Source organism: Impatiens glandulifera, chromosome 7 (assembly GCF_907164915.1).
Source record: "Impatiens glandulifera chromosome 7, dImpGla2.1, whole genome shotgun sequence".
NCBI lineage: Eukaryota > Viridiplantae > Streptophyta > Magnoliopsida > Ericales > Balsaminaceae > Impatiens > Impatiens glandulifera.
The window spans coordinates 35208978-35230759 of record NC_061868.1 but is presented as its reverse complement, the minus strand read 5'-3'; the positions used below and the strand labels follow the sequence as shown (position 1 = coordinate 35230759).

The 21782-nt window shown below is 31.4% G+C and overlaps 2 protein-coding genes across 2 annotated transcripts; both read right to left on the bottom strand.

Moving 5' to 3' along the window:
• Positions 1-394: 394 nt before the first annotated feature.
• Positions 395-2633, bottom strand: LOC124910796 (RNA polymerase I termination factor-like). The gene is made up of 2 exons (XM_047451475.1): positions 2517-2633; positions 395-2105 (listed from the first exon to the last, which is right to left on the bottom strand). Exon 2 carries the CDS (start codon positions 2071-2073, stop codon positions 487-489), a length of 1587 nt encoding a protein of 528 aa, XP_047307431.1. The 5' UTR covers positions 2074-2105; positions 2517-2633; the 3' UTR covers positions 395-486.
• Positions 395-9696, bottom strand: LOC124910797 (cyclin-D-binding Myb-like transcription factor 1). The gene is made up of 3 exons (XM_047451476.1): positions 9596-9696; positions 7517-9134; positions 395-514 (listed from the first exon to the last, which is right to left on the bottom strand). The coding sequence occupies exon 2, from the start codon at positions 9100-9102 to the stop codon at positions 7519-7521; it is 1584 nt and encodes a 527-aa protein (XP_047307432.1). The 5' UTR covers positions 9103-9134; positions 9596-9696; the 3' UTR covers positions 395-514; positions 7517-7518.
• Positions 9697-21782: the final 12086 nt, after the last annotated feature.

Genomic DNA, 21782 nt, shown 5'->3' with positions numbered 1-21782 from the left:
AAGGCGTGACTTAAAAGCTGAAAAAAAAAACATCTTCATAACTGCTACAAAAAAAAATAAGAGAACAAGAACAGACAAGGAATAACCCAATAAACATGACTAAAAAAAAGGAACAAATGAATCATGATATTAAGTAAAAACTCTTCAAGGATGCAGCCTATAAGATAGAATAATAGATATACACTTTAGAACACATAATATTTCAAATCAATAAGTATAAATAAACATCAAGACCATTTATGGACCCCTCCCAACAGTAAAAAGAACATCATAACAATAAAAGGAAGTAAGAAAGTAAATTGAGCCAGTTTTAAGAGTTTGGAAACAAAAGAATCAAAATAAACAAAATGAGTATTTAGTACAAGTTGATGAAACAAAAAAAAGTTTTTTACCATAGAACAAAAATAGAAGAACATTTCATTGAAGTCATAGACACAGAGGACGGTTCAGGAAAGGACTTAGTCTCTCTGGCTTGTTATCCCAAGTTCAAGGAACATAAGGTTTGTTATCCCAAATCTCTCTGGCTTCAAGCACATCCAATTTATATCGTTGCGCTAGAATTTCAACTAGTTCAGGAAAGGACTTAGTCTTATAATTATGAATATGACGAATCATTTGGTTCCATCGCCTCCTACACACTTCGCCCGGCCTCTGTTCGATAATATTATCCCAATCCACTTCTTCTACACTGCAAGCATCCAAGTTAAAAAGCATACCCAACAATCGATAGTCATCTGTATCAGCCCAAATGCCTTCTTTCACCATAGGGGACGTCAGTTGTTCGTACCATTTAAGGCAGCAAAATGCAGGTATTCTTGTAGATAACGTATCGCTAATCGCAGTCCAACCAATGTTGTCCCTCAACATTCCGTGTTTCGATTTCTTTTCTGCAAATACTTTTAGCTTCAGATCGGTGTTGACTAAATCGAATAATTTTTGGTATTCGTCTTGAGACCAACGTCCTGATTTCTGGTCTGCCAATTTTATTCTACGCCATGTATCCTTAATGTGAAGTCTATGGCGACCTGTTATTTCAGCTAGTTGCTTCCATTTTGGACCATATTCTGCGTGGAACTTTCTTAACATATCGAATTCATCTTCATTCCATTTTCCATTATCGCCTCGTTCAAATAGAATGTGGGCTCGGTAATAAACAGCAGCGGAAGGTCTGTGGGGCAAAGCTAGTCCGATTTCCTTCCAGCAATTTCTTATTTCGGGATATTTCATAGAGTGCATAAGCATGTCCAGACCTTTTTCACCCAAGTTGTGATCAATTATGTAGTTATTAACCGCTTCCTTAATCTTCTCATCCTCCTCGGGAGTAAACCGCTTACCTTGAATTAGCTTTTTTTCATGGTTCTCCTTTGGAAGACCGTCGTTGTCTAATGGAAAAACCTCCACTTCAGAAGAGAATGTAACTTTCTTGGATCTTTTTTTCTTCTTTTTGACTTCCTCAATTGCTTTATTTTTCCTCGACTGATTTTCAACTTGCTTAGTTACATCATTGACATTTTCGGTTGCTGACAAATCCATCTTCATCATTTTCTTTTCTAACTTCCTCTTCTTTTTCTCAGATTCCTTACTCAAATCACCATCTTGAACATTGGCTTCCTTCTCTCCTTTGTGACCCCCATCATTAGCCTTTTCCTTGCTTTGTTTCTTCTTCTTCAACTTTTCAGTCTTGTAATTCCCATCCTCAATTTCAATGTTGCATTCATCCTTCTTCTTTTCCTTTCTAGCTTTATGAACCTTCGATTCCCTGGTGTCACTGCCTTCCAAGGTCATGTCAACATGATCAGATGATGGCAGACTCTTATCCTCAAGAGCTTTCAGCTTTCTGTTCTTTTTCTCTTCTCCCTGATCTGGGTTTAGTGTTGTGTCTAAAGCTTCTTTACAAACACCACCATCTTGATGAACTTTAGTCTTCTTTTGTTTCTTCTTTACTTTCTCATCATCCTTGCTCATGTTAACTGCATCACTGAAATGCTCGTTGTCTTGCTTATCATGTTTTCTCTTTTTAGACTTATTCTTCTTCTCACTGTCAACGAAAGAAGCATCGTTTTCCAAGGTCATTATCTTGAATATAAACTTCCAACACAATTGACCTGGCAGAGAACACAAAGAAAAGAGAAGCAATTAAAACTTGAGACATTCTAACGCATCCCCCCAATCTCCTCCCTAAACCCAAAAAGCCCAACTTTATTTGCTTTTGGAATCTTAATTCTTGACACAATGTACAACTTAAGAATTGAGTCCTAAACCATGCATCAAAAACCAAATTCAGTTAGGGAATCAATTTGCTAAACCCTTGTTTGAAATCAGTTGAAAAAAAAACAAGACATTTTAGAAATTTCAGAAAGTTATAAGATCAGTTATCCACCTCAACTTCCAAATAATTTTCTCACAATTGGATTTACCCCCAAGAAAGTTATCCTATGTACTTTGACATCTTAGCTATCAGTTTTTGTTAAGAAGCGATTTCAAATAACATTCGTTCGTGTACCTAAAAAGCTTACCGTTGCGGTGAGAGAGCAGGCAGGCACAGAGAGAAGCGACGGAGACCGGTGAGCGAAAGAGAAAGATCGGCAGTCGAATTGGGAGAGTGTTGGCTGCAGAAAGAGATTAGGGCGACCTATTTGGTTTGAGATTTTTGTTCTCTTTTTATTTATATAATATATTATTTGAGTTTTAATTTATTTAATTATTCTAATATTTTTTATATTTATAATTGAATGATAACATAGTTGTAAAAATAATTAAGTAAATTACTTTAATTTTAATTTCTTACAAACATTTTTTTTTATTTGAACTATTTAAATAAATATTTTCTAATTCAACTAATAATAAAATATTTTTAAGTCAATTTTTCTAAAATAAAGTTTCAATCAAATATATTTGTAGGCATAGTGAAATCTATTGAATATATTTTAGAAAATCAATTACTTAGTTTTATTTTATTTTGTAATGTTGTTCAACTATTTTTTTATCATTTTAAATTTAATGTAATAGAACAATAATGAATAAATAATAAGTTACAAAATGTCTATATTTGTGCATGGATGAATTTACTCTCATTTACATTCCAAATCTATTCAAGTGGTAGAAGTAACATTTCCTTCATGCTTAACTAAAAAGTTTAGCTCCTATCAATTGTGTTTTGTTCTCAAAATAATTTCTCCATTTAAGCATGACATATGATCATTTTTATATTAATGGTCTCTTTTTTTAGGGCTAGGGAGATTAAAAGCAAAAGTAACATGAGCTTGAGTTGAAATTGATAATAATTATATTTTTTACTTTATAAATCATAATCATAATATTTAGTAATGATAGTTCTACCTCTTTACCCAATTTCAGAAAAAAAAATCCTAACTTTATTAACCATAACTCAGGATAGCTTACAAATATGAGTGACCTAGAGAGGAGCATTTCATGGGCACATATACATCAAAATTGAGAGTGGACTAAGATGAGTTTTATTTATCGTGTATTTGTAATGTGTCAACTTTTCATTATGATATAATTACACAACAAAATTTTATCAATTTTATAGTGGTTGATTAATAAGAAGGTTAATAAAACATTAAATGTGGTGATTATGTGCTATGTAATTAATATAGTGCAATGCAAATATTAAACCCGTGACATAAGGATACTAACATAAAATCAAGCAAGAAAAAACAAGAAAACAAGAAAGAAAGCAAACAAACAAAGAGGTTCTTCTCTATAATTTTAAGTGTTTTGGTGTTTTCAAATATATATATTAATATTTAATAAAAAAATAGGTAGAATTTTTTTTTGCCGACTAGCTCTCTTAAATTAAGTTCAATTTTAGTTATTTGTTTTAAAATGTATTTTTATATTAATTATTTTTAAGCTTAAATATTTAACATTATTGAATGCAGATAGTTGTAATTGTGCTATGTTAAGAATACGAATTAAAAAAGATTAATATATGGAATGTTCAAAAAAATTATATAATTTTGTACTTTAATTTTGGAATTTTATGTTTTAGAATTTTGATTAGTAACAGTGGTTTGATATTTTCTAATTCAATTAATAATAAAATATTTTTAAGTCAATTTTTCTAAAATAAAGTTTCAATCAAATGATATATATATATAATTTTGTAGGCATAGTGAAATCTATTGAATATATTTTAGAAAATAAATTACTTAGTTTTATTTTATTTTGTAATGTTGTTCAACTATTTTTTATCATTTAAATTTAATGTAATAGAACAATAATGAATAAATAATAAGTTACAAAATGTCTATATTTGTGCATGGATGAATTTACTCTCATTTACATTCCAAATCTATTCAAGTGGTAGAAGTAACATTTCCTTCATGCTTAACTAAAGAGTTTAGCTACTATCAATTGTGTTTTGTTCTCAAAATAATTTCTCCATTTAAGCATGACATATGATCATTTTTATATTAATGGTCTCTTTTTTTAGGGCTAGGGAGATTAAAAGCAAAAGTAACATGAGCTTGAGTTGAAATTGATAATAATTATATTTTTTACTTTATAAATCATAATCATAATATTTAGTAATGATAGTTCTACCTCTTCACCCAATTTCAAAAAAAAACCTAAACTTTATTAACCATACCTCAGGATAGCTTACAAATATGAGTGACCGAGGGAGGAGCATTTCATGGGCACATATACATCAAAATTGAGAGTGGACTAGGATGAGTTTTATTTATGTATTTGTAATGTGTCAACTTTTCATTGTGATATAATTACACAACAAAATTTTATCAATTTTTAATGTGTTTTCTTCTAACTTAAGGGGTTGTAAAAAAATATGTCTTACGTTAATGAACCATTAAATATGTTGATTGGTTAGTAGGAAGGTTAATGAACCATTAAATATAGTGGTTGATTAGTAAGAAAGTTAATAAACATTAAATGGGGTGATTATGTGCTATGTAATTAATATAGTGCAATGCAAATATTAAACCCTTGACATAAGGATACTAACAAAAAAAAAGCAAACAAGAAAAAAACAAGAAAACAAGAAAGAAAGAAACCCTTAAACCATTACATATGTTGGTTGAGAGTAAATGAATATTTGGTTCAGATTATGGGGTTGACCCGTCCATAAACTTAAAACGGTTAAAAATAAAATTAAAAATATTATATATATGTTTAAAACTTATAAGATAACAAAACAAGTCTAACACTTTAAAAAACTACTTTAATTCTCATATATATATATATATATACCTTTACTCAGGTGATTTTTCAAACCCTAGCACGAATCTTCTCTGCTACAATATTCTCGCAAAAATGGCTTTTAATGGGGATGGCGTCGAAAGTTCTTTGTGATATTTGGGATGATGCTAATGCAACATTGGATCCCTTAAAGTGTGTAACGACTTGCTGTTGGACATCTGCGATTTCTCTGTTAGAAATCGTCTTTCGAGTTTTTGTCTTCTTTTTGCAGATTTGGGTTAACCAGATCTGTAAGAGACTGTTCATCTTCTTTTTTGATTTTAATATTCTTCCCAAAGTATTCGGATGATGTCGTCTGTTAACTAGGTAAGACTCTAAAAGATCTTCTCGCATATCTTAACAGGTATAATGGAGGCTTTCTTTAACAACTATTACGACAAAAATACTTCATATCATTCACTATTAATCAACATTATTACTCTGTAACTCAATTTTATTTTTCTAATGGACAAGAGTAGGATTATATATGTTGTGAGATATGTGGGAATGAAGGGTTATAATGAATGTCTTGGTATTTGTTCTTCCTGTTATTCTCACCCGCATATATAAGATAATATCACTTTGCATGTCAGTCATTTTTTTTTAGATATATGTTATCAATAATAATTTATATTGCAGAGATATAAATTTTTTCTACTTCATCTCTTTGATAGTAACAGAACATTATAATAGATTATTAAATCAACGTTCTTGCATTTTTTTTAAAGTATTGCATGGTGGAGTGGAGGTGGTGCCAAAAGAATGACATTGTGAAGAATGTCACACAAAAATTAAAGGTGGTTTATGTTTCTATCAATTATACTATAATATTTGTTTGTGATTGTGTAATAAAACTAGTTTGTAAGTCTACTATATGAGAAATGCATACATATTTTTATAAACAGCCATCCTTACAATCACCTAATATACAGTCATATGAGGTCTATTGTTGAATCATTTAGTGTGCTAGACTTCTCTAGAAAAATGTCTGGTTTGAGAATAATTAACAAAAGTTTTGTGACTTTCATTGGGATCCTCAAGTGCTCTTTCTTAATGGTACAAAATAGTCGAATTGGTATTTTGGACCAAAACATGAATTTTCATGATGGTTGTATTAATCAATTCTCATATTATCATGTAAACAATCTTTTGATGAAATATTAAGAAAACAGAATAATTAGGTTTTGAGATGAAGAGTTAGAGAAAACAAGAAGATAGAATTATCAGAAAAAGTAATGACACATAGGGGGTCATCTCCCGTTTTATTGATTAATGAATAATGTCAATAATAGTCTCTATTCTTTATCTATCTATCAATCTGAGTATCTTAATAATACTTATATATTCAGTTTAGACTAAAGTTATGTCTAAACTTATTTTAATACATCTATAATATTCCCTCCAATTCCAATGTCAATTCCAGGGTTATCAAACACGCCCTTATGGATTTCACAAAAAATATTAGAAAAACTGACCTGCAACATTTTTGCTAGTTGATGTTTAAGAAGAAAAAGAGTTATTCTGCTTCATTTGTTGTAGTACAGCACTCAGCATAGAGATGGTTTCTTGAGTATTTTCCCGCTGAGAGTTGTTATACTTTTGATCATCGTCGAAATAGTTGAGGGGAGTGGACGCCATGTTAATGTGGTTTTTCATCTTTTTTTCCATCTTTGTTCTCTTTCCACCAGTCAGGGTACCCAATAATTTTGAAGCATCCCTCTTGTAGATGTTCATTTCCTCGATAAAAATTGCAGTAGAGGTTTCCTTTTGAGCTTCCCCTTTAGTGGTTTTATTCACCTTGTTCTTGCTCTGATACCATATTAAGAAAACAGAATAGCTATGTTTTGATATGAAGAGCTATGGAAAACAAGAAGGTAGAATTATCAAAAAAAATTGATGATGCGTTGAGGTATATCAAGTTTTATTCATTAATGAATAATGTCAATAATAGTCCCTATTCTTTATCTATCTATCAATTATCTTAATAATACTTTTATATATATATATATATTAAGTTTAGACTAAAGTTACGTCTAAACTTATTTTAATACATCTATTAATATAATTTATAATACAACTTTACCTACAGCTTCTTTTATCTAGCTCTAGCTATTTGGAAGAGAATAAAGAAGGTGGTTGTGAGAAGAAGAGTGATGTTGAAGAGAAAGTAATTTGAGCCAGTTTTAAAAGTTTAGAAACAAAAGAATCTAAGTTCATGAAACAAAACAAAGTTCTTTACCATAGAACATTTCATATAAGTCATAGACAGAGGAACGACTTCAAGTTATCCCAAGTTCAAGGAACATAAGGTTTGTTATCCCAAATCTCTCTGGCTTCAAGCACATCCAATTTATATGATTGCGTTAGAATTTCAACTAGTTCAGGAAAGGACTTAGTCTTATAATTATGAATATGACGAATCATTTGGTTCCATCGCCTCCTACACACATCGCCCGTCCTCTGTTTGATAATATTATCCCAATCCACTTCTTCTACACTGCAAGCATCCAAGTTAAAAAGCATACCCAACAATCGATAGTCATCTGTATCAGCCCAGATGCCTTCTCTCACCATAGAAGACGTCAGTTGTAAGTACCATTTAAGGCAGCAGTTTGGATTAGCTCTTGTAGATAACTTATCGCTGATAGCAGTCCAACCGATGTTGTCCCTCAACATTCCGTGTTTCAATTTCTTTTCTGCAAATACTTTTAGCTTCAGATCAGTGTTGACTAATTCGAATAGTTTTTGGTATTCCTCTTGAGACCAACGTCCTGATTTCTTGTTTGCGAGTTTTATTCTACGCCATGTATCCTTAATGTGAATTCTATGGCAGCCTGTTATTTCCGCTAGTTGCTTCCATTTTGGACCATATTCTGCGTGGAACTTTCTTAACATGTCTAAATCATCTTCATTCCATTTTCTATTATCGCCTCGTTCAAATAGAACGTGGGCTCGTTTATAAACAGAAACATAAGGCCTATGGGGCAAAGCTAGTCCGATATCCTTCCAGCAATTTCTTATTTCGGGATATTTCACACAGTGCATAATCATGTCCAGACCTTTTTCACCCAAGCTGTGAGCAATTATGTAGTTATTAACCGTTTCCTTAATCTTCTCATCCTCCTTGGGAGTAAACCGCTTACCTTGAATTAGTTTTTTTTCATGGTTCTTTTTTGGAAGATTGTCTCTGTCTAATGGAAAAACCTCCACTTCAGAAGAGAATGTAACTTTCTTGGATCTCTTTTTCTTCTTTTTGACTTCCTCAATTGCTTTCTTTTTCCTCGACTGATTTTCAACTTGCTTAGTTACATCATTGACATTTTCGGTTGCTAACAAATCCATCTTCATCATTTTCTTTTCTAACTTCCTCTTCTTTTTCTCAGATTCCTTACTCAAATCACCATCTTGATCATTGGCTTCCTTCTCTCCTTTGTGACCCCCATTAGCCTTCTCCTTACTTTGTTTCTTCTTCTTGTCCTTCTTCAACTTTTCAGTCTTGTAATTCCCATCCTCAATTTCAATGTCGCATTCATCCTTCTTCTTCTCCTTTCTAGCTTTATGAATCTTCGATTCCCTGGTGTCATTGCCTTCCAAGGTCATGTCAACATGATCAGATGATGGCAGACTCTTATCCTCAAGAGCTTTTAGCTTTCTGTTCCTCTTCTCTTCTCTGTGATCCGGGTTTAGTGTTGTGTCTAAAGCTTCTTTACAAACACCACCATCTTGATGAATTTTAGTCTTCTTTTGTTTCTTCTTTATTTTCTCATCATCCTTGCTCAAGTTAACTGCATCACTGAAATGCTCGTCATGTTTTCTCTTTTTAGACTTCTTCTTCTTCTTCTCACTGTCAACGAAAGAAGCATCGTTTTCCAAGGTCATTATCTTGAATATAAACTTCCAACACAATTGACCTGGCAGAGAACACAAAGAAAAGAGATAAGCAAGTAAAACTTGAGACATGTGAAGAAAACAACATTAAAAATAGAGACAAAATTCTAACGCATCCCCCCAATCTCCTCCCTAAACCCAAAAAGCCAAACTTTATTTGCTTTTGGAATCTTAATTCTTGACACAATGTACAACTTAAGAATTGAGTCCTAAACCATGCATCAAAAACCAAATTTAGTTTTAGGGAATCAATTTGCTAAACCCCTGTTTGAAACCAGTTCATCTGTAATAAGATTAGTTTTCCACCTCAACTTCCAAATAATTTTCCACAATTGGATTTACTCACAAGAAAGTTATACTATGTACTTTGCTATCTTAGGTATCACTTATAGGTTTTCAGATCAAAATGATTTGATTAGACTAGGTATTGGAATTTTACAAAAAAAAATGTGGAGCAGGCTGGACATCATTGACACGAATGTACCTAAAAAGCTTCCCGTTGCGGTGAGAGAGCAGGCAATCAGGCAGAGAGAAGCGCCGGAGAAGGAACCTGAGGACGAATGATCCAATGAAGGCGACCCTGAGAAAGAGATTAGGGTCTAAGATGGGAGAGCGGTCAAATTATTTGAGTAAATAAAAATATTTTAATTGAATAATTTTATTTTTTTATAAATTATTTTTTTCATTTGAACTACTTTTAAATAAATATTTTCTAATTCAATTAAATAATAAAATATTCTTAACTCAATTTTCTAAAATAACAATAATTTATCCAATTTTAAAATTGATGAGAAGATTTATAATGGTATGAATTCAATTTTTATGTAAAATTATTGAATTTAGTTATAAATGTCAAATTATAGGATTATGATTTTTGAGTTGGACAATAAAATAAACTTAATTTAGCTATAAACAAATTTACTATACAAATCAAATGTTACAGATTTTAAGTTTTCTATCAAATAAAAAACTTAAACTGTAAACATAGACATAAAATTAATGTAAAAATTATTTCAAATTATATCCCATTTTGTAACTAACAAATATTAGCACCATTTGGTAGATCTATATAATTCCCTTCACTCCTATTTATTTAAGAATTTAACTGCACGAAAAATTAAAGAAAAAAATACTAAATAACCTATTTTTTACTTGTACCAATTCAGGTATTGAAAAGAAAAATTAAAAAATAAATTAATTTCTTAATAAGAGAGACAAAAACCGATCTCCTTTTCTCTATAACTGAAAATTCTACAAATATCCCTATAAAGTCATAAAACAATTTTTTTTTCTTTTAGGTATAGGGAAATTTATTAAATATATTTTAGAAAATAAATTATTTAGTTTTATTTTATTTTATAATGTTGTGCAACTATTTTTAATTATTATTTAAACATAATGTAATAGAAGGCTAATGAATAAATAATAAGTTACAAAATGTATATTTGTGCATTGATGAATTTACTCTCATTTACATTCCAAATCTATTCAAGTGGTAGAAGTAATATTTCTTTCATACTTATAGTTCCTATCAATTTTCTTTTATTCTCAAAATAATTTTTCCAATTCAGCATGGGATATGATCATTTTTATATTAATGATGTCTCCTTTTTTTCTATGACTAGGGAGATTAAAAGCATGCAAAAGAAAACATGAGCTTGAGTTTAAGCTGATAATAATGTTATTTTATACTTCTCATAATCATAATATTTAGTAATGACAGTTCTATCTCTTCTCTCTTCACCCAATTTCAGAAAAAAGAAAAAAAAAGTTTCTAACTTTATTTTTTTTACTTTATTAACTATAACTCATGAGAGCTTATAAATATGAGTGACCTATGAGAGGAGTATTTCATGGGCACATATAAATCAACATTGAGAGTGGACTAGGATGAGTTTTAGTTCTATGCACTTGGAGTATGTGCTTTTCATCTTCTATAATAGGTGAAAAAAGTGTGATAAAAAGTGTTCACATACTCGAAATCTTCTAAAGACAGGGCGGCTCTGTATCTACTATACCGATCTGCCGATGAATCTGACTTTGAAAAGATAGTTAACGCAAAATCTTCCAAAGTAGCACCGGACACACTCGAAATTGCAAACAAAGGAGACGAACGGGTGAAGCAAGTCTGGGTTCAAACCCTAAGGGGAGATCTAAAATACATGAGGATGAAAGATTCTAAAAGCGTATCCAAGTTAATTACTTGGGTGGAGACCGTAGTGAACAAACATAATTTGAATGGTGAGAGTCTTTCATCAAACCAAGTTGTTGAAAAGATTATAAGGTCATTCATAGATAGTTTCGAAAATATCATGTGCGCATTAGAGGAATCCAAGGATCTATTAACGCTCACCATTGAAGAGCTTGATGGGTCCCTGAAAGCACATGAGCAAAGAAGGAAAAATATTAAGGGGGGAGTACCTTGAACATGCTCTCTAGGCGAAGGTGACAATAAAAGAGGAGAATGTGCTCTATGCTTAGAGTAACAAAGGTAGAGGAAGAGGAGAACGAGTAAGTGAGCAACTCGGTCAACAGAAATGGCATTGCCGATGTCAAGCTCGGGGTAGCCGAACAAACACAAACAACAATATTGAGTGTTATAACTATGGAAAGTATGGGCATGTTGCCAATGATTGTTATTCGATAAAATGCTACAACTACAGAAAATTGGGTCATATTTCCAAAGATTGTAGATTCGAGAAGAAAAAGGAGGTACCAACAAACTTCTTTGCTGAGAAAGAAGATTAAGGATTGTTGTTGGTGAAAAAAATTCTAGAAACTAATATCAAGTCGAACTATTCTGATAACTCGTTTTGGTACTTGGACACTAACACAAGTAACCACATGTGTGGTGATGAGAGTTTAATCAAAATACTCTCAAAGGTGGAGTCCAGATCAAATTCTTTTAGCGGTGCTTCAAAAGTAGTCGTCAAAGGTTGAAGAATGATCATGTATCAATAGAGAAATAGGGGAATTAGAGAGATCAAAGATGTTTACTACATACCTAATCTCAAAATCAACATACTGAGCATGAGACAGTTGATGGAGAAATGGTACTCGACTTTAATGAAGGGCCGAAAACAACAACTGAAAGATAAACTCAGAAGGCTCATTGCCTAGGTAGAAATAAAGAAAAATTGCATGTACAAACTTGAGCTTAAAATAGTGTAAGATAAATGTGTGCAACTTGATCTGGAGGATGAGGTCATGAAGTGGCATTATCGGTTCAATCATCTTCACTTTCGGGGGTTGAACGAGTTGGTGAAAAAGGAGATGGTGCTTGGACTACCTAATATTATAATCGAAAAGAGGTTCTGTGAAGAATGTGTGATAGGGAAGCAAGCGAGGAATTCTTTTCCAAATAGTTCTGAATACTTAGCAAATGAGCAACTCGGATTGACCCATACTGATTTATGTGGCTAATAACTCCATAATCATTTAGTGGTAAAAGATATTTCCTCTCTTTAATTCATGATTTCTCGAGGAAGACGTGGGTTTATTTTCTGAAGGAGAAGTCAAAAGTGTTTGAAACCTTCAAAAATTCAAAGTGATGGTGGAGAAAGAAACAAGTAAAGTCATTAAAACAATCCGATTTGACACAGGAGGTGAGTTCACTTCTGCTGAGTTCAATAATTAATGCGAGGAATATGGGATGAAGCGTTTCTTGACTACGCCATATTCTCCACATCAAAATGGTGTAGCGAAACGAAAGAACCAAACTATTCTCGATATGGTTTGATCTATGTTAAAAGGAAATAATATGCCGAAAGTTTTAGGCAAAGGCGCAGTGCGCAGTCTATGTGCAAAATAGATGTTCACATAAAATGCTAGGAGAGAAGACGACTTAGGAAATTTGGAGTTGTATGAAGCCGATTGTCTTTCATCTCAAGGTGTTCGGTAGTGTGGCCTATGCGCAAGTACCAAGTCAGCACATGACAAAATTAGAAGATTGGAACAAGAAGTACATATTTATCGGGTATGACGAAAAATCTAAGGCATATAAATTGTTTGATCCCGTTAACAAGAAATTGGTGGTGAGTCAAGATCTTCATATGGAGGAATCAATGTCATGGAACTGGAGTAACTCGATTGAGGAAGAGACAAGTTTGGAGGTTATTATGCCCCCGATATCAACAACCACCAAGTTTTCAGAAGATGAATCTGAGTCTCAGCAGTCCAGAATGAGAAGTCTACGGAGATAAATGACACTAATAATGAAGTTCATGTTGTATGTCTCTAGTCGACTTAGAAGATTTGAATTTTGAAAAAATTATACAAGACGAGAAATTGATATCAGCTATGGATGAAAAAATTGGGGCAATTGAAGGAAGTAAAACATGGGAGCTGACCGACCTTCCTAAAGGAGGAGCTCGACCAATTGGATTAAAATTGGTGTACAAAAAAAGATGAATATTGAAGGAGAGGTTGAGCGTTATAAGGCTCGACTTGTGGTGAAAGGCTATAGACAAAATGAGGGAATTGATTATGATGAAGTATTTGCACCTGTCATGAGATTGAAGTCAATCTGACTTATAATTTCTTTAGCTTCTTAGAACCAATGTCCAATTATATAGATGGATGTGAAGTCAACCTTTCTAAATGGAGTGTTGAAGGAGGAGGTGTACGTCAATCAACCACTCGGGTATATGAAGAGAGAGGATGAGAAGAAAGTGCTGAGATTGAGAAAAGTCCTTTACGGGCTGAAGTAGACTCATCGTGCTTAGAATGAGAGAATTGACGAGTATTTCAAGAAAAACGGGTATGAGCAATATTTTTACGAGCATGCCTTGTACACAAAGAAATCAGAAAAGGATATGATGATAGTCGCTCTTTATGTCGATGACCTCATATTCACCGGAATTAACTCAGAACTAATTAATGGGTTCAAGGAGGTAATGAAGAAAGAGTTCGAGATGACAAACTTAGGCCTAACGAACTATTTTCTTGGCCTAGAAATTAAGCAATCGGAAAGGGATTTTTATATTCGAAGGGAGGTACGCGCTTGAAATTTTAAAGAAGTTTAAAATGGAGGACTACAACCCAATTTCTACTCCAATTGAAACATGCACTAAACTCTCAAAGTTTGATGGAGGAGAACGAGCTGATATTGGGAAATATTGAAGCTTAATCGGAAGTCTAAGGTATCTTACAAACATGAGACACAACCTAATATTGAGTGTTGGGATAGCAAACAGATTAATGGAGGATCCAAGCTATACACAATGGAAGGCCTTGAATAAAATTTTGAGATATGTTTGAGGAATCCTTTCACTTGGTCTTTTCTATTCAAAATAAGATGACTACTGATTAGTGAGTTACTTAGATAGTGTTTGGTGTGATGATGTTGATGACTAGAAAAGTACTTCGGGTTATGTATTCCTACTCAAGAATACGACTTTTACTTGGTTGACAAAGAAGTAGCTTATTGTAACTCGGTCGACCTGTGAGGCAGAGTTTGTGGCAGCCTCTTGGAGCGTGTATCATGCAATATGACTTCTAATTTTACTAAGGCATTTGGGAGTGATCTGAGATGAAGGACTATGATCAGAGTTGATAACAAGTCAATGATCGAGTTTGAAAAGAACCTGGTTAATTAGGGAAGAAACAAACAGATTGACGTCCAATTTCATTTCATCTAAGAACAAGTTAGAGAAGGAAAGGTTGATCTGGAGCATGTTGAAAGTCGAGCTCAAGCTGTTGAAATATACATCAAGTTATTACCGATCACACTACTAGATAGTTGTTAAAGACTAATTGGAAAGAGAGATGAGAAGAGTATTTAAGTTTAAGGGAGATATTTGTTGAATAAATTTAAATTAATAAGTTTTTTTTTGTTTTTAATGTTTAGTATTCCTAGAGTAATAATAATGGTTTTATGGTGAGTGAAATAACCAAGAGATTTAGGTGGGAGACCTATTCAATATGCACAAATTTATTTTGTCATTTTAAGAGTCAAGCATACTAAGAGTCAATGCTTTCCTATAAAGACTTGTAATAATCCATTTGAGATGAATAAGAAGAAATATTTTATGTCTCCTTGTTACCAACATTTACAAATGTCATTGCAAAAATATGATTCGAAATTCATGGTTGTAATCTCGTTCATAATTTTGAGTGTAAAATAAATACAAACTTTGTCGGACACTGAAACCCTCTTTCAAAGTTTGATGAAGAAAAAACGTGTATCTATGACACACCCTCCACCACCACCTAAGCATAAATTAAACCTACCACCATGGCCATCAATAAGTTGTGGAGCTCGTACGCCTCACGCGCCTCCAAACTTTAAAGGTGTTTAGGGATGTGAAATGAAGGACCTTAATAAAACACTATTAACTAGTGTAATAATTTCTTATTACTAACCCATGAAATGGTTAGTACATATACTTAATGATATTGTGATTCATGTCAAGTTTTTATATTTGTGATTTGAAAATGAGTTCTCCCTCCTCTAACAAATTTAACAACCGCTTAAGATATATTAATTAATCACTCACAAATTTTGTATTTAAAGGTGGACACACTTTGTCTAGGTGAAAAAAAGTTCAATTTTTAAACATTTCACTGTTAAGTATATAGGCATCTCACTACCACAAATGCCTTTAAGGCTGTAATTGATCACAAACTTAAGATGCCTCTAGAACATTAAGATATGTAAAACTAAAAGTAAAAAGAGTATGAATAAAGATTTTTAAGAGTGAGTTTTTGATGGGCTAAAATAATTTCTCACTATACAAAATTGAAATGGTTCAACTACATGTAAAATTGATTATGTAATTCTTCTCCAATTGAATAATAATTCTATCATGTTTGACAAAATCGTTCGACCGCATAAGATAAAAATATATAACAAGCAAACTCATATATTTGTTATAACCAGATTTTTGTTATTTATTTAATGCACATTCACAGTTATGTGTTGTTTCATTGTATATAGAAAAAATTAACTTAGTTTTCTTTAATTTTATTTTACATTTTTTAAAGATAAAACTATTTATTTCCATTTTGTAAATATATATATATAATAATGCTTAATTTCAAAGTGTGTGGATTGCTAGGTCGGGAGCGATGGTTAATTTGGATATTGATACTTGGGTCATATTATGGGTTGACCCGCTCATAAACTTAAAACGGTTAAAAATAAAATTAAAAATTCTATAGGTATGTTTTGACTTGCAACCTAACAAAAATAAGTACAACTATTTAACCAACTAGGCTAATAAGACTTTATATTTTAAATTCAACGTAAAATTTAATGAACTCGCTACATTCTAAACAATATAAGTTCAACTTTTTAACTAACTAATATATATATATATATAATAATTCTTAATTTCAAAGTGTTCGGATTGTCGGGTGGAGAGTTGTGGTTAATTTGGATATATATGTGAGAGTAAATAAATACTTGGGTCGGATTGTGGGTTGACCCGTCCATAAACTTAAAATGGTTAAAAATAAAATTAAAAATGTTATATATATGTTTCAAACTTGCAACATAACAAAAACAAGTATAACACTTTATAAAACCCTTTAATTCATATATATATATATATATATATATATATATATATATATATATATAATAAACTAATAAACTAATAAAAAAGAGAGTTTAGTTAATTATTAAAGAAATTAACACATTTTTTTTATTTTTATTATTTTAATAATAAATCTAAATAAAAAAAATTAATAATTTAAAATTTAATTAAAACAATAGTAAAAAATCAAGTATAATAATAATTCATCATATATATATATATATATATATATATATATATATATATATATATATATATATATATATATATATATATATATATATATATATATATATATATATATATATATATATATATATATATATATATATATATATATATATATATATATTTATATATATAATTAACTTTAGTGAAAAAATTAATAAATTTTAAAAAATAAATTTTAATTTAAATATATTAAAATAATAAGTATTTATTAAATATTTTTAAAATACAAATATTATATATATAAATATTTTTTAATTATTAGTTATGTAAATTATATATGCATACACAAAATTATAAATATAAGTCAACAATCTTAAGTGTTCGTATTCTAGTGGTTGAAGTGTTAATGCTACATAATGGAGACCATGGTTCAAATCTTGTTAGGTACAACTTTTAAACTATTAAAAATATTGATGATTAACATGTGAAATAAAAATGTTGGGTTTATCGAAGTGAAGAGATGGTTGGATGCGAATGATATTTGGGTTAAAATATGCGATGAAATTGGTGGTTGGATAAATGACATTCATGATATGGAAAGAGATGGTTTGTTTTTGTTGATTTGACCGAAGTAAATTGTAAGGTCACAAGGTTAGATGTCAATTGAGGTGAATAAAAATAAGGAATTAGATGGTTGGTTAGTCGAAGTGAGTATGTCACACGATGAGAAGTCGACTGGGTCAATTGAGTTGGATAAAAATATGGAATGAGATGGTTGGTTAGTTGAAGTGAGTATGACACACGATGCGATGTTGATTGTGGATTGGTGGACCAAAGTGAGGGTAAAAGAGATTTTTTTAATATACCAAAGTGAAAGTTTAAGGTCATGATATGAAATGTCCAATTATGGTGGATAAATGTGAAATGAGATGGGCTGATCAATCGAAGTGAGATAAGTAAGTTGAGTTGTTTATTGTAAAATATGTGAGGAGATGAATTGATTGAACGGAATGAAAGTAAAGTCTCGAAATGAAAGGTCGATTGAGATTAGTGGGATAAAAATATGGAATAAGATTATTTTGGTTAATTAAAGTTAGTAAGATAACACTATGAGAGGTCTATTGGGGGATTACCGAGTCAAAGTGAGGATAAAGAGATTTGTAAAGTTGTAGATGGTTGATTTGACCGAAATTAAATTGTGTAAGGTCACACAATATGAGAGATTAATTAGGATGTGGATAAATGTGGAATAAGATGGTTAGTTATTCGAAGTGAGGATAAAAAAGTCATGTTGCATATTATAAAATATGTGAGGAGATGGGTCTCGAGATAAGAGGTTAGTTGGGAATTGGTGACCAAAGTGAAGAATAAAGATATTGGTGATGTTGGAGATGATTGATTTGATCGAAGTGAAAGTGTAAGGTCACATATGAGAGGTCAATTATTGAGGTGGATAAATGTGGAATGAGATGGATGGTTAGTCGAACTGAGGATAAAGAAGGTCGAGTATTATATTGTAAAATATGTTAGGAGATGAATTGTTTGACGAAGTGAAAGTAAGGTCTAAAGATGAGAGGTCGATTGTGAATTGATGGATAAATGTTGAATGAGATGGTTAATTAGTCAAAGTGAAAGTAAGGTAACGAGATGATAGGTCAATTGTGGTGGATACATATGGAATGGGATGTATGGTTAGTCAAAGTGGATAAGAATGTCGGGTTGTATATTATAAAATTTGTGAAAAGATGAGTTGTTTGATGAAGTGAAAGTAAGGTCTTCGAGAGAATAGATGTCGATTGTGATTGGTGGATAAATATGGAATGAGATGATTTTTGATTAGTAGAAGTGAAAATAAGGTAAAGAGGTAGATGTCGATTGAGAAAGAAATTGATATTGATGGTTAAAATATGCGAGAAGATTAGTTGTTTGACCGAAGTAAAAGTTAAGGTTCCGAGATGAGAAGTTCAATTGGAATTAGTATATAAATGTGGAATGTGATGGTTAGTTAGTCTGAGTGCTTTAAGGTCACGAGAAGAGAGGTCGATTGAGCATTTATAGGCTAAAGTGAGAGTAAAAAAGAGATTGGTAATGTTTGAGATTTTTTATTTAACCAAAGTGAAAGTATAAGGTCATGAGATGAGAGGTTCATTGAGAAAAAAATATGTGATGAGGTATGTGAGAAAATGAGTTGTTTTACCGAAGTGAATAAAATATGAAATGAGAGTATTCTATTTTTTATTTTAATATATTATTCATGATTATTAAGAATTTTAAACATTCAAATACATATTATTATAACTTTTTTAGTAATTAATTTTGTTTATATTTTTATCCTTGTGCATCGCACAAAAATCTTCGTAATAAATGATAAAATTTATAAACTATAAATTGACAAGATTTATCCATAGCTACATAAAAATATAAAAATAAAAGAACAATAATAAATAACATAAAAAAACACAATGAGGGAAGAAAAACACTTTGATGTGACTGCAATCAAGTTTTCAACAACCAATCACCAATAATATATAGGGCATGGGTGGTGTGTTATTGGTCATCATTTGAGCCACATCTACATTTTTTATAGTTAGTAAATAAATACACAATTAACATTTGTGCACATTTCCACACTATGCACAATCCTCGATTCCTCGTTATAGGTTATAGTCAATTTAGATTATCAACATGTTGGAGCTTCTTTTCTTTCCTTTTTAGATCCTCAATTCCTCGTTATAGTCAATTAACTTTACTATTTCCTCTATACCAATGGTTGAAAAACATGATATGATTCTGAGACTAATCGGGATAAAAAAGAGATGAATATAAACTAAGAAAACACAATAAATAACACAAGATTTACGTGAAAACCCAAGACGGGAAAAACCACAGGCAGAGGAGGAAAAATTTACTATGGTTAAAGTAGAAGATTACAACTTTAGATAGAGAGGAATAATGATAAATATTCTTAATATTGTAAATAAAACTCTAATTAAGATCATATATTTATAGGTCACATAATTGGGCTTAGTTGACCCAATATCAAACAGTTAGGAATTTATATTATATTATATAATATAATATAATATAATATTGTATAATATTATATTATATTATTATATCCTGAGCCTGGGCCCAAGCCCCGATCAAAACTCATATAGGTCACCATAATCTAACAATCTCCACCTTGACACGGATCTAGTATGTCAAAAACAATTTGATCTTCAAAATATAGACAATAACCATAACAGTCTCCACCTCTTCCAAAAGCCCTATGAACTTTAACAACCAAGACTAACTAAGTTCGAGCAATGCTCAAAGTTAGCAATGGGGAGCGTCTTCATCATCATGTCACCAGGATTATCAACACTTACATCAATATCACCACGAGCAATAACACCACGTACAAAATGATATTGCACATAAATGTGCTTCGTTAGAATAATATCATTTTGATTATCACAAAAGACTGTCATCATCTGTAAATCCTTCTTGAATTCCCCGAATAGACCTTTCAGCCAAATATCAGCTTTACAAATTTATGTAATGGTCATGTGTTATACTTTAGTAGTAGACAACGCGAATTAACTTTGTAGAGTAGTTTTTTAACTAATCACAAAACCTCCAATACAAAAAACAAAACTTGTAAGCGACCTTCTTCTGTCAAGATTGCTAGCATAATCAGAGTTGACATAACTGAAAACTCCATCTTTAGTCCTCCCAAATTGTAGGTGAACGCTTGTTGAGCTTCTTAAATAATATAAGATCCACCAAACTTCTCTCCAATACTCTTTACCCAAATTTTCCAGATATCTTCTAACTACACTTACTGAATATGTCAAATTTAATCGAGTACAAACCATTGCATACATAAGTGAAATAATTACAATGAAATATGAAGCTCAAATACTCAATATCCTCATCAAACCAAGGTGATATAGTTGAAGGGAGTTTAAAGCGAGTTATAAATAGAGAACTCACATGACTAACATAAAAATTGTTGAACAGATAAAGGATTTTGATGTAGATGCAACTATCAAAATCACTTCTCTTGAAATCATGAGTGGTTATAAAAGAGTCAAAACTTTTATACCACCACCTTGGCGATTGCTTTAAACCATAAAAGAATTTCTTCAAATAACAAATACAGTCATCTTCTCTTAAGACTATAAATCTTTTAAGTTGATGCATATAGATGTCTCCATCTAAAACTCCGTGTAGAAATACTGTCTTCACATCTAGAATATTTATCGCCACGATACCAAGTAATACTTGAATCAAAATATGTTTTACAACCAAAGAAAACACGTTAGTTAAATCAATCTCCGGAATTTTACTATAACCTTCCTCATCGAGACTTCGAGGAGGTCTAATTTCATATATGGGCTTATCTCCAACAATATTATATTGTGGTGCAAGCAGTGAAGTATCTGACAACTTTGGTGTAGTTAACGGTAGTGTTGCAACTTCAAATTCTGATATGCTCTCAAACTCCACATGGTTGTTAAATTCGAAAATATATAGAGGATGTAGCATGTAACATAGGTGTTTTATCAAAAGTAATATCTTGACTAATTATTACCTTTCTAGTTTCTAGGCACCATAGATTATACCCCTTTACACCATATTTATAATCGATGAAAATACACCTCACAGATCAAGCTTCCAATTTTCCTCGATCAACATGAGCATACATCGAACAACCAAAAATTCTCAAATCAGAATAACTAGAAGGAATACCATACCATACTTTTTGCGGAGTCTATTTATTAATTATAGTTGACAAAGAACGGTTGATGAGAGAACATGCTAAAGCTGCAGCTTTAGCCAAAAAAAACTTTAATAAATCAACATTTTTTTGGAAAAACAGCTTAGTGTCATTTCATTAAAAAAACAAAAGAGGGAAAAAATACAAAAGTTTAAAATTAGATCTAGATAATTTTTAGATTTGACATTGTGACAAGA